At 43.0% G+C, this 13,618-nt stretch overlaps 1 protein-coding gene across 3 annotated transcripts in view; it reads left to right on the top strand.

Annotated features, from left to right (window-relative positions):
* The first annotated feature begins 4,066 nt into the window (after nucleotides 1-4,066).
* nlgn1 (neuroligin 1) overlaps nucleotides 4,067-13,618 on the top strand; it is a 267,371-nt gene continuing 257,819 nt past the window's right edge. Inside the window, exons 1-2 of one of the 3 annotated variants that reach the window (XM_041934659.1) lie at nucleotides 4,142-4,466; nucleotides 5,269-5,328. In XM_041934659.1, the coding sequence (XP_041790593.1) occupies nucleotides 4,361-4,466; nucleotides 5,269-5,328 (166 nt within the window). In that variant the 5' untranslated portion in view covers nucleotides 4,142-4,360. Of the gene's footprint in view, nucleotides 4,467-5,268; nucleotides 5,329-13,618 lie in introns of all 3 variants that reach the window. The other 2 variants (XM_041934658.1, XM_041934660.1) reach the window with 2 other exon arrangements.

Genomic DNA, 13,618 nt, shown 5'->3' on the forward strand with positions numbered 1-13,618 from the left:
GGAGGTAAAAGGTGATTTGCTGAGGGAGGTCTTGCATTTAGAATACGGCAAATTAGCCATTCGACAACATTTTCAGTTTACTGTATTGGTTTCATGGCAACTTCGATTGTGTTTTTCCCATGGGTGGGACATCATCGACGCATATACTTAAAAGCTGTGGTTCTAAAGTCAAGCCCTGTGGGTTGTTATCGAAAGGTAATAGATTGACAATTTGTGAAGTAGTATTTGATGGCTTACTGCGTCAAAAGCCCAGCCCCAACCACTCCTCTGTAACCCAGACTTGTTTTAATAAAGTCAAGGAAATAGCACCATGCTGCATCATGCTGCTTTGAGATGGCGGGGAGTGAGCTGATGTGTCTATAACTGTTTGTCTCCTGTTTGTCTGCAGATACATGTACAGGGATTGCTATAGCTGCTTTCAAGGAACTGGAAAAAGTGCCCTCATTAATACAATTGTTTATTATTTCAGTTTTAAGTGAGGTTATATTTTATTTGTTTTTAGAAATGCAGTATCGAGAGCATTCTGTCCTTTGTTTTGCTGTTTGATAGGGCTGACAGGACCTTTACCTCATTTACAGGTCACAGTATTAAAGCAGATCTGCCATAAACTGAAACCTGCGGAGTTGTTCAGTTCAACTCTCCGCCAAAGATCCCCTTCAGGTTTGCATCCTCAGTCATAGTCTGAAGGGTCCGGCCACCCTGACCACCTCCATGTCACGACAATACAGTACAAAATTTAACAGTTTATTCACTCATAAAAACGTTGCTGCTGGACAAAATCCAGGCAAAAAATGATCTTTGTCACCACAGAGTTATGATTATGTACTGTATGCATAAACAGGATTTCTTGGAGACCAGGTCATTACCTAGTAAAGTAAGTGGTTTTTTAGGTGCTTGTAAAGGGGAGTAACTGAATCAAACTGTAAAGCACTTTGAAAAGCTCCAACAATACTAAGAGCTGACACAAACACACAAACACATTGTGTGTACTTGCCCCCCCCCTAACATAAATCACTACATTTTAGGATGAAGACTTGGTTTAAGTTTAGGTTTTAGGTAAGTAGTGTTCAGCGTTAGGGTCAATTAACCAGAAAATGAATGCAAGTCAATGTAATGTCTTCTGAAGTGACGAGAAACACAACTGTGTGTGTGTGTGTGTGTGTGTGTGTGTGTGTGTGTGTGTGTGTGTGTGTTTGTGCGTGTGCGTGTGTGTTTTGACTGAAACATGAACTCATATCCTAGTTTCAGGCTCTAACTCTCCCCTGTTCTTATTATGTTTCTCTAATTACCTCCAGTTTGCTTGTGGAGCATGCTAAATTACCCATGATCCCTCTCTCACACACACATAGAAAGTAGGAGCGTAAGCTTCTTGTCTGTATATCACACACTCCAGTTTGATCCATATCTCCTGCTGTCTTTGTTCTCCTTTCCTTCCCATTATGTTTCTCCTGGTACTGATGTTGTAAATGTCCGTATGTCTTGTTGTTTAAGAGCTGCCTGCCACTCATTTCCCACCTTTCTGTCTGGCTGGGAAGTGTGTGTGTGTGTGTGTGTGTGTGTGTGTGTGTGTGTGTGTGTGTGTGCTGCTGTGAGGAGAACAGGGGGTGTGCTTCACTTTTAAAAGTGAGCTATGTCTAGCCCCAGTGTATCTCCGTGTACATGTGTGTAATCACGTAATATTTCCCTTAAGGTGTCTCAGCTCGTTGAGGTGTGTGTGTGTGTGTGTGCGCGCAGCTAAATAGGATTTCCTCAGTGTATGAAATCTGAAGGTGAGCTCATCCAGGTGGAACATTGACTCCTAAGCAGTGTGAAAAAAAATACAAAAACACACACTGGGGATGACAAGCCTTCATGTTCTACATCACACATGCACACACACCGATGTACACACACTTTCATAAGCAACAACAACACACACACACACACACACATTTTCAACTGAAAATATCTCCTGTCTGGTTCTTTAAATAAATGTGGATTTACCTCAGTGCTTTTGCTTAGCTGTATTTTTTCTTTAGGTTTTTTTTTAAGAGAACTGGTGTGCATTTTGTTCTCTGTGCATACTTCTTTTTTTTTTATCAAACCAATGTCATGCTTTCTTCCCTTAATTGATATTTTTAACTTTTTGATGGCATGGCAGCTGGCTGCCTTGCACAAATGGTTACTTATTAAACAAGATTAATAGTTTTCCTTAGTATGGAGTCCTGAATGGAGAAGTGTAACACGTGCTGCGTCATGTTGCATCATTTGATACCTTAAATCTCACCTGACACGTAGTACTCAAGATACAGTGGCTCGAATGAATGATTGTGATAAAAAGCTCCCTTTTTTTTTGGAGAGATGATGCACGTCAACACTGGGAAATACGACAGTGGCGTATCTTGACACTTTGATGTGTGTGTTCAGATGCAGCCAGTGTGTGGACCTGCATTGAAAGTAACGTGTGGGAGATCTGACATGCAGGATAATCCACAGATGTGTGTTGTCTCGAACACTTTCAGGAGCGTAAACATTTTTCTGACAAGCAACTAACCAGAAAACTTAACTAAGGCACAAAAACTGCACAGAGTATGTACCAAACTACTCATCATTACTGCTACTTTACCCTTACAATATCATTCAAAACATAGTCGTAGCAGAAGGGAAAAAAATCCAGGCAGTCACGATATTCCTAAATACTGGAATCCCACTGCCAGACATGAACCCTGAGACTGGACGACTGTGGTCCCATAGATTATGTCAATGATCTTTATCCCTCTTTTCAAACATATTCCTTTCTACAATATTTCCATGACACCTGTGGATGGTAAGGGTCTGGTGACTGGGGAACATTATTTGCAGATCTGACACATCCCTCCACCACCTTTACCTCCACACCTTGACCTTCTGCTTTGCTACATAAAGAGCTCTCTGCTTCCTACAGCAGCGCTGAGCGTTGTCGTTTGAAAACCTGCCACAATATCCACTTTTATTCTGAACACCTGGCCCTTCTACTGTAAGTCTTATTGCTGCTGACGGTACGCATCCAAGTCTACGACTCTGTCCCAGAACGATCCCAGCTCAGTAGCACGGAGTGGCTGTGGAGGGCACTCCGCATTTAGAGCCGGGCATAAAATTAAACTGTAGGACAAACCTGTCACACTCCTCCATAACCACAAAACATCTGTCAGTATGCATCCTGATGGACAGTTTGCTTGTTAGCTGTTGAGTAATAGTACCTACTCTCATGCGCCATAAATAGATGTTATGTTCCTCTTTAACTGATTGATGCCTGTGCATATGGGTATAACACAAATGAAACGGCCCTTCTGCTTCCCTTCATCTTTTCATGTTCTGCAGGAGCCAAGAAACGAAGTGAAAACAAGGGATACTGAATTGAGGATGTTTTGCCATAATGTGAATGCTTATTGTTGCTTTGTTTCTGTGTTGCAGGACACAGACTTTGGACTGGACCAAACTACTCCCAGGTATAACCCCTACAACCACTGTACTGCTACTTCGGCTCGCACTGCTGCACATGGCAGTCTGCTCACCTCAAAACGATGGAAACCCTCATCACTGACTGCCATGTCGGCCTTTTGTGAAGCTTGAATATGGTATCTTTACTGTTTTCTTCTTCACTGCAGTGGTTGTTAAGAGGACCTTTTTAAGGAATATTTTCCATATTGTGAGGAATATTTCTCAGATTTTGCATCACCAAGCTGGAGGAAATTGATGGCTGCTACATTTCCGCCGGATTAGCAACCACAACCCTCACCTGCTGCGGAGTTAACCACTTGCTTATGCCTGTGAGTGAATGTGATTTTAGTGTGATTGTGTGGTTGGGTTTGCATCTGCATGGCGTAAGTGAGAGATAGAAAATAAGGATTTTCTTACTTTGAAAGGACAAGAGAAGACAGAAAGAAGTTGAAAACAAGGAGTAGCAGCCATGTCCCAGTGGAGGCCCCATTCGAGGACTGGGTGTCGGCTACTTCAGACTGCCAAGAGCAGGAGCGGGATAATGGGAAGCGTAGGGCTTGAAGGTTCCTTAAGCGCCGGCTGGTGGGTGTCCTCTCTAATATTGCTGGGGCTGCTGCTGCTGCAGGCGTCTCTGGCTGCCGTGTCGGCTCAGAAACTCGATGAGAATGACCCGGTGGTCACCACCACTAATGGCAAGCTGCGAGGCGTTAAGAAGGAGCTCAACAATGAGATCCTGGGTCCTGTCGTGCAGTTTCTGGGCGTCCCGTATGCTGCTCCACCCACTGGCGAGCGCCGCTTTCAGCCACCTGAGCCACCAGCATCATGGCCGGAGATCCGCAACGCCACGCACTTTGCCCCGGTTTGCCCTCAGAGCATCGTGGAGGGTCGCCTGCCAGATGTGATGCTGCCAGTGTGGTTCACCAACAGCATTGATGTGGTGTCCTCATACGTCCAGGACCAGAGCGAGGACTGCCTCTATCTCAACATCTACGTCCCCACTGAGGATGGTGAGTTGGCCTGCGGGCTCAGGGCAGGATGACTGTGGGGACAGCGGGGGGGCGGGGCGGGTACTGAACCCACAACCTTCTGGTAGAGAAAGGAGTGTGTTGTCGGGGTGTGTGTTATCTATGTGAGAGTGAATTTCTGTCTCCGTCCCTGTCAGTCTGTCAGTAGCGGGAAAGCATGACCTTGTGCATGTTTAATGTGCATGACACTGCTTATCGTACATGAGTGTGTGAGAGTGGTTTCGTGAAAGAGAGAACAATAAGCATGTGTGTGCCAGTGTGTGTGGGGCATCCATTGAGGCCAATTGAACCTCTTTTCATCCACTCCATTGCTGCCTCAATCTCCTTCTTTAACCTTTCCTCCTCCTCCTCCTCCTCCATGTTAACCCTCTAACTCCTCTCCTCCTATCCCCTGCTCCTTTTTCTCCTTCGTACCTTACTTCTCCCCCTCAGAAGACTCCATCCTCTCCTTCATGTCTACAGCTCATCATAGCTTATTGTGCTCCGCTACAATGGCTACAGTTCATTAAACAAGACAGTCGTCAAGATCATCACCGATTGATTTGGCAGACTGGCTGAACGACTGGCTGGCCGACTGGTAGACTGAATGCTGCGCTGATTGAGCTGGTGTGATTCATTCTTTCCCTCCGTCTTTCTGTCTTCCTTTCCCTCCTCTTCCCTCTTTTTCAGTCAATCAGCTTTGTGTGTGTGCGCGTGTGTGTGGGAGTGTGTGCATGCCAGCTCCTGTGTGCGTTGCGCGTCCAGGGGCTCCATGTTATTCTTTAGTCTTTTATTCATTTTACAGTCAAAAGAATATCCAAGGAATGTGCCAGGAAACCGGGCAAGAAAATATGTAGACAAGGAGGTATGTATGATCTGAACGCAACCTATACAATGCCACAGAAAGAAGAAACACCCTGAAAATACGAAGAAAAACAGAAGAACTGTGTGGTAAAGCAGAGAGCTATTGTGGGATCAAGGTCTACAAATTATTCAGGTCTCGACTCAGGGAATCTGCAGGTTTTTAGAATGCTAAATTTAAGAGACGGGACCTTTTTAAACACTACCTACAAGTGAATTTAAGGCCAATTTTAAAAACCAAAGTAGGAAAAAACCAAGCTGTCAGAACTGGTCTTCCTCTGGCTGAACATAGCTAATGCAATTGAGAAAGTTAAAGTGAACAGAGCAGGAAAGACCTTTTCAGATTTGTCACACTTGGTAAGGACCACTTCCTGTCCTGTCCTATCCTGCAGATAGCAGCAATCACATATTTGCAACTAAAACCCTGAATTAGCCACGTAATTTGTAGACCTTGTGACAGCGGGATAATGGTGAGGTCGTGTTGCACCACACACACTGGTTCATTGATGTGCGCTCTCATTGGTGAGCGAGGTTGGGAGATTTGATTGGCTGCCAGATCAGGGTTCAAAAGGTGTGTAGCAATCATGGTCGATGTGTGCGGAGATAGCAGCATATTAGATCAGGCGCACAGTGGCGAACACACATACACACGCACCCACGGCGATGCAGTTGTATGCAGTGTTAAACAAGATGAGCTCAGGCTGGACCTTGACTGTGTAATCTCCATTAAAAGAAAGCAGAGCTGTGTTCAGGTTGGCTCAGGCTACTGTATCAAGCACTGTTTCATCAAGATAATGCCCTCCTCCTCCTCCTCTCTGTCTTTCTCTCCCTGTCTCTCAGCCAATCCCTCCCTGGACGTGTGCACGTTCTTGTGTGTATATATTCGCTGTCTGTGTGCAAGGGTGTGTGTGTAAGTGTGAAAGAGAGAGAGAGAGACTGATGCTGACAGTGTCCTTGATAAGCTCTGGGTGCTAATGTCACTGTTGTGGCAGCAGCCTGCGTTATCACTTAGAGTGCCTTCGTTCTCTTTGTACTACACAGAAACATGTAAAGAGTCACCTCGCTGCTCCTCTTCTTCTTTCTTTTCTCCTCTCCTCACACGTGTTGCACACACATAGAGGGAAAATGCACTTAAAAAGCATTAGTCACACAACGTGGAGGACCTTCAGTTTTTGATTTTTTTTTTTCCATGCTATGGAATAGAGAGATTAGGCTTAGAAACAATGTATCCTGCACAAGTTAAGGGGACAGAAAGAAAAGAGTGTGGATCTGTGGCCTTGCTGCCTTGCCTGGGTTTGTTTCTTTGGCTTGGGTTTACAAGCTGCTGGCTGTGCATGGAGCAAAAATGACTTTCTTTCGTGAAATGTCAGGGAACCACTTAACTTTATATACAGCACTCTCATGGGGTGCACTTCATTTGGCAAAGCTCTACTTGGTTGGTCTGCTCTTCTACAGCAGTCCATATGTGATTCAAGTGTACATAAATCAATTCAGGATTAGTGCATGACAGGCACTTTGAATGTGTTTGTATGCTATGTAAAGTGAACAATAATTTCTGTATGTTCCTGAAATTTAAGTGTGAAATGTACTAGTCATTTAAATGATGGGATTTAGCGTCGGAAGTTTACTGGAAATTGTTCTTTTACCTCTGTTGGAGGTCTCACAGACAGATTACAAATTAAAGGACCGGAGTAAGAGAAGCACATTAAGTGCAAATGCTTGGAGGACACTGAGTGGTTTGGAGTATGAAATTTATATAATATGATGAAGGTTATGACCTTCACAGTCACAGGGGTTCACATTAATCAAATCGAATTTTGGACCTGAGTGAAAAATGAATGTAAAAAAAGAAAAAAAACTTTTACTTGACGTTTACTTTTATTCGCAGACTAAAAATAAGTGCTATTCTTCTGGCCTTATAATTCCTGACCCTGGCAGGTCTCTCAGGCTGTTTAACTGAATCTTGTCAGGGTCTCAGATGGCTGCAGTGCAGAGACAGAAGTGATCACACATCTCTTGACAGATGTTTTGAATGCCTGTATGATGCAGCTGAGGTCATTATAAACATTATAAACACCTTACCTCATCTATAAGGACGAGGTAAGGTGTTTATAAGGAGCTGGCCAGATGAGTCCTTCCACATCTCCTGGCATCTTTGTAAAAATGTGATAGCAGTGCAATACGCACACACACACACATACACACACATACATATATTTAAATGAAGTAATTTTTGGACTTTGACACAGTGATCTAGGTGTAATCTGTGCCAGCCCATTATACCCAATAATTACACCCATATTGGATTTCACATCTCACTATTTAGTTCCACTGCCAACTTGCAGTGCTAATACAGGAAGTACTGTACCTTAAATATAGCAAGGCAGAAATCAAGAGGTTGGGGTAGTGGACGTGTGTCTCAGATGACAGGCTTTCATCCAGGAGACAAGAGTTTGTGTCCTCTTACAGACCTGCAATTACATTTGCCTTTTTTTGACTGTGGCAAGGATCACTCCCTAACCATAGCCAAGTAACCATAACTAAGTTTTTTATTTAACAAAACATGTCTTGCTGAACTCCATCTTAACTATGGTTTGTCATATTTACCATCTTCCCACAGTGGAGTTGGTATGCACAAATATTGTCGGTAACAGGGATTTTAAAAATGTTGGCCTTAAACTTGAAAATCAGCCGAGTCATCTGATACTGACGTTCTTCTGAGGCATGAGGTGTGTGTGCAGGGTGTGAAGTGCAACTTATACTTGCCACAAACATCACATTAAAGCTAGAGTTTTTTTCATGCAATATACCGTGGCACGGCGGTTTCATCAAGATATATGTGAACATTGCCGGTGAAGATGTACAGAAACAATATGGCGTAATTGAATCACTGCACAAGGACTCTTTTGGAGACGAAAGCGGTCCGTAAGTGCCTCTATTGAGGTAGACAGCGTGTGTGTATTGGTTGGTGTAATGTTCAGCGGGTGCACACTACAGCAGTAACAGCATACATCATTCTGGAGGTTTCCCTTACAGATGCAGAGCCCATTTCTGTTGCTGCTCACAGCAGTTCGGTCATTATCGCTGTAGCACAGTGTAGTCAGTGGTGCACGGTGAGTGGACAGATCATGGTGAGCGACCGGGTCACTTCAAGGCTCAATGTGCACATTCACTCTGACACATTCGGTAGCAGCGTTGGATAAATAGATAATCAGCCCTTGTGGAGACTCAAATCAGTCATGATCGGTCAAATCAACTGTGTTCTATCTTTTTAAAAGTGGCACACAACAATACAGCTCTTTTGCGATGAAGAGAACAGTTAAGATGCAGAATCATCATGAGTGAACTTGTGGAACGGCAGAAATTCTGAAGTTGTGCTAACATTGCTCCCTAAGATTTCAAGATCCATTGATCAATTACTGAAAAGGTTGAGCAATTATTTAGACAGAGCCACAGAGAGCTGGTGGCGGACCACTTGCATTATGGTACATACTATTTTTTTGTCTTAATGTATTGGGAATTTGATCAATGTTCATACTAACAAATACCAATTATACCAACATAAGTTTCTGGAGAACTTTTGTTTGTGTCCCTGTGCACACTAACCATGGTCGAGTTCACAAATTGAAGAAAAAGAAGGATGGAGGAGGCAACAGGAAGAGATCCAGATGTGGGCAGTGATGAAGAGCAGTGAGAAAAGGCTCACATGGAGTAATATTAGAGTAAGAAGGACAAAGACGAAGTGAGACCAAACAATAGAGCAGCCGTGAAAGTGAGTGAGGCAGAGTCTAATTGCTGTGGGACTCATCTCTTTGTCCTCGTAAGGACTATTGCACCGTCCTGTGCCACGCTGGTTCAGAGAAGTCTTCTGTGGTTAAAAGTAGTGTTTTTGATGTGTCTGGGATGGAGTACAGTCATTAAGTTATCACATGCTGGGATAGCGGTCTCTGTAATGAGATCAGAGGTGGCAGCGCTGCGGTTGGTCTTCTCTCCCTGCAGCATGCATTCCCAATTCATTTTTAAAATTGAAGTAAGCGCAGCCGAGGCTCACTTCTCACCGATGACAGCTAAGTGAACAAAAAAAGTCAAACATAACAAAGTCTGAGTGACACAGAAACATGCTTGAAAAGAGAAAAGAGCCATTGATGTTCTAAGATCATACAGACAAGCATATTTGTGAAAATCAAATCTGCTGCAAATCTGTCATGGCTCTGGTGGATCTCCATATTTTATGGAAGGACGATACTGGAACTACAAAATGCTGTAATTTGTAGTTGTGTACAGAAAAAAAAGCTTCAGCTCGTTGAATGTCATATTAACTTTGAATGAGATTTGAATAGCTGTATCAGTTTCAGAGGCCCATGGCCTAATTATTAACTGTAGCTTTTCAAGCCTAGCATTGATAAAGATGATGATATAGGAAGATGACTTTATTTGTTAGACCGCCTTAAACAATGTGACACAGTTAAATAAGCACATGATTTGTGATTTTGTGATCACTGAAATGTCAATGAGACAGTTCTTGTTCTAAGACAACATTGAACAGGTTACACTGGCACCTGAACCCAGGTATCATATTGGCACTGGTACTGGATTTTTCAAACCATGCCCAGCCTTAGCTGTATGCTAACAATAGAGCTGCAGTGATTAGTTGATTAATCATTTGATATAACACTAATCTGCAACTATTCTGACGCTCGATAAATCTTTTGTGCCATTTTTTAGGCACAAATGCTAAAACTTGTTTGGTTGTGAGGATTTGCTGGTTGTCTGTTTATCACTGCAAATTGAACATCCTGAAAATGAAGAAAAGATATTTGATGACGTCAGCGAGGACTCTGGGAAAAGCTGATGGGCATTTTTCACTATTTTCTGACATTTTGTAGACCAAACACTTGATCAGATATCAAAATACCAAAGTGATCTGCAGATTAATCAATAAGTAGTTAGTTTCACCCTTAGATTGTGATCAAACATGCACTGTAAACTTTTTGGAAAATTGTTGTTGCTGTCCATCTAGCAGAGTGACAACACAAGCAATTACATTTCCCTCAACACGTAATTGAGAAAAGAAACTAGCACTCTTCAAATGGCATGCTTTAGAGACAGTCGTGTAAAATACCTGGTCACAATTCTAAGCAGCCTTTCTGTGGTGCTTTTTGCATTATTGGACCATTTTTCTCTCTGCCTTGCTCATTCTGGGCTTTTGCTGTTGCTGTCTCCACGTAAACCCACAGCTGACTGCAGGCATGTTCATGCCTCAACTCTGCAGGTTGTCAAAAGGCATTATAAGTAACAGAGAAACGCAAGCTGATGCAGAAGTACATGCGAGAGGGTGAAGGAAAGTTCATTTAAATCGTGACACTGTCGAATAATACCAGCAAATATATTAAGCATCACAAACTGGCAATATCAGGAGCAAGCATGTTGTTTTTTCTTGAACAGTTCATTGGTTTCCACTTAGTTAAGCAGCTTGTCGTGAGGCTGTTCTTTGCTTAGGCTGGTTTTATCTTGTTGTTGCTTCAGAGTCTTGAATGCACCTTACAATACTTGGCATTTTAGCAGCTGGTTAAAAAAAAAATCAGTCCCGCTAAAAACGGACTGCTCCTCTGAAAACCAGCCTTCAGTCACATGGGTCGATGAACATGTTATGTCCATTAGGACTAGCAACACTGGATCTGACCCAAGCAAGGTCTCAAAAAGTGGAGGTTTTCTTCGAGTGAAGTGATCAGTTTCACTCCAGACACTTCGGCAGGCTAACATCATTAGAATGTTGCTAATGTAGGTATCTGTGATGTGGGTTGAAAATCAGGAAGTTTACACACTCTGAACAGTTTTTAATTCATCTAAGCCACTATCAACTCTACAGGCTACCAGAACATGAATGAGACATTTGGAAATTTTTCTGTTTGTGCACTTATTCGATATGTGTTGCTGGCATCAACTTCAGAATAATATTTAGAAAAATCATTTGCTTTGATTATGATGTATCATGTGCTGAGCTGATACAGAATACACGTGGATCTATTCTGACACTTGTATCAGACACACAGCCCCAAGATCTGCGGCAGTAAAACCAAATCTGATCCAGTTCGACAGAGCATCCTGGACTCTGAATCTAGAGTAATGACACCCTGCCTTTTTCCTGTGCAATATTTGCCTGCATTGCCTATGCTAGCTGCTGCCTCTTTCAGCAAACTGCTTGCGTGCTTCCTGAATCCACTGCTCACCCTTCAACGCTGTCAGACCTGGTGAAAAAAAAAGGAAAGAAACCTCTCTTTATGGTGTCTCTGTGGTGGGTTGGAAGTCCCTTTATGTTTACTTTATGTTGAATTAAGGATCTGGCTTTTAAAACCCAAACTAGGACATTTAACTGCAAACTAGGCCATTTCCCAGCGCGTGTACAAGCTGTTTAATATCTCAAATAGTTCCGGATATATTTCAACATGTTGCATTATTCTGAAATTTCTCTGCGCTGTCTCCACTCCAGAGGGGTTTGGAATAGAAGCTCCATTGTAGATGTGAATGTCGTGAAGATGCAGGCAGCTTCACAGGCAGCGACTTTTTCACTGTTTTCTGTCACGGCTCCCCCTCTCCCTCATGCCTTTCTTCTCCCTTTGTCTCTTTCTCTCTGTCCGTCTTGATGTCCCTCTGCACAGGTTGGCCTTTTCCCTCGCGTCTGTCTCTGCGTCTCTATCCGTCCTGACCTATTCACCCTCCCACATCTCACTTTGCCTCTGTCCTTTTTTCTTGTCTTTTTCTCTCTTATTCCTCGGGCCTTGTCCCAGTTTTGTAGTCGTTGAAGGAGGATCCTGTGGGAGGTGATGCACATGCATACACACAAAGACTCACAAACAGAGTGGAGGAAATAGAAAGCAGGAATAGGCATGGCCCTTCTTGTGTTTGGGTCTCCCCTGGGGGGCTCTGTCACCTCCACTCACAAGTTCTCCACGCTGGTGTTTTGTCTTATGTTGGTGTGTGTGTGTGTGTGTGTCTAGATGGATCCATGGGTTTGTGTATGCGTCAGGAGAATTTTAAGTTCTGTCCTGTCTGACAGGGCTTCGTGTCAGAGCCTGGCTGACTGTCTGTGCCTGCTGCTGGGCAGGTGGTGGGCTTGTCATTTTCAGCCCAACCCCATCGGACCTGGTGTTGAGTCTGAACCAAACTTAGAGAATACATCTAACGCGGGCCAAATCCTCACATTGGATTTAACTTGTAGTCTGCAGTTTTTGCCCTCAGAGAGGTGATAACGGTGAATCTGTCCTATACTGTGACAAATCCAGATAACACTGAGATGAGATGAACAAAGAGATGAACATATTGAATGATGAATGAGAGGGACAGGGAGATCATACAGCTAATTTATGAACTATGATGAAAATCCTGATTATATCCAACAATCTGATAAAGTGATTCCGGGTGAATATTTGATGTCACATACTGGAGCTTCGGTGTTGCTTATTTGAACCAACTTTGGGTTTTATTCATTTTGTTCTTGACTGTCTGGTAGTGGAAGCGTACTCTGAGCTGCTCTGCTGACTGCAAACTTCGTTGGACAGTGTTCCCTTAAAAGGAACAGGACGACGTGAACGTTTAAGGATGTATATTTTTGGTGAAAATCACTTTAAATCACCCTAAAACCTTTCTACTTTGTGAGGGGGGAGAAACCAGAGTTTAGCCTGAAAGTTGATTCTTGAGTCTGGGGAATAGTAGTTGAACTCAAGGTGTTCTTACTAGTTTTTTTTTTTTTTTTCCCACGAAGCTGCACCTTACTCAGGATGCAGATTTTTCTCAGTTGCCATGGGGATGATTCAGTTTTGATCAAGTGTTATAAAAAAAAAAAAAAAAAAGACTTGCTTGATTTTATGGTAGCATTTGTAATCATCACTAAATTTGCTTTTAGGCAGCACCCCAGTACGGCCAATATTGTAGTGTTATTTACAGTAATAGCAATATCCAGAATACCTATTTAAGTGCAAATTTGAAATATGTACGTATCTTTTCACCAGGCTGTCAGAGTGTCTGTCTGAGAGAGAATTATGGTCCAGAAATTAGAAAAGAAATTCCACCCATATTGGATGATTCCACACCTCCAGGTTTACATCCAATTACAACATTAAGTTGGACTCTTGAAGTAGAGTGCCCTTGTTCTAGCTAGGCAGAAAGTGAGGGTGTGGAGTGAGTCAGACTTTCATGCACAAGACCCAAGTCACAGACCTGCAGTTAGCATTTTATTAAGTCCATTTACAGATCACTAAAAAGTCTAAAGCTCATAAAGCATTGTGTTTATACGA

The sequence above is a fragment of the Chelmon rostratus genome, chromosome 4 (genome assembly GCF_017976325.1).
Source record: "Chelmon rostratus isolate fCheRos1 chromosome 4, fCheRos1.pri, whole genome shotgun sequence".
In the NCBI taxonomy this organism is placed as follows: Eukaryota; Metazoa; Chordata; class Actinopteri; order Chaetodontiformes; family Chaetodontidae; genus Chelmon; species Chelmon rostratus.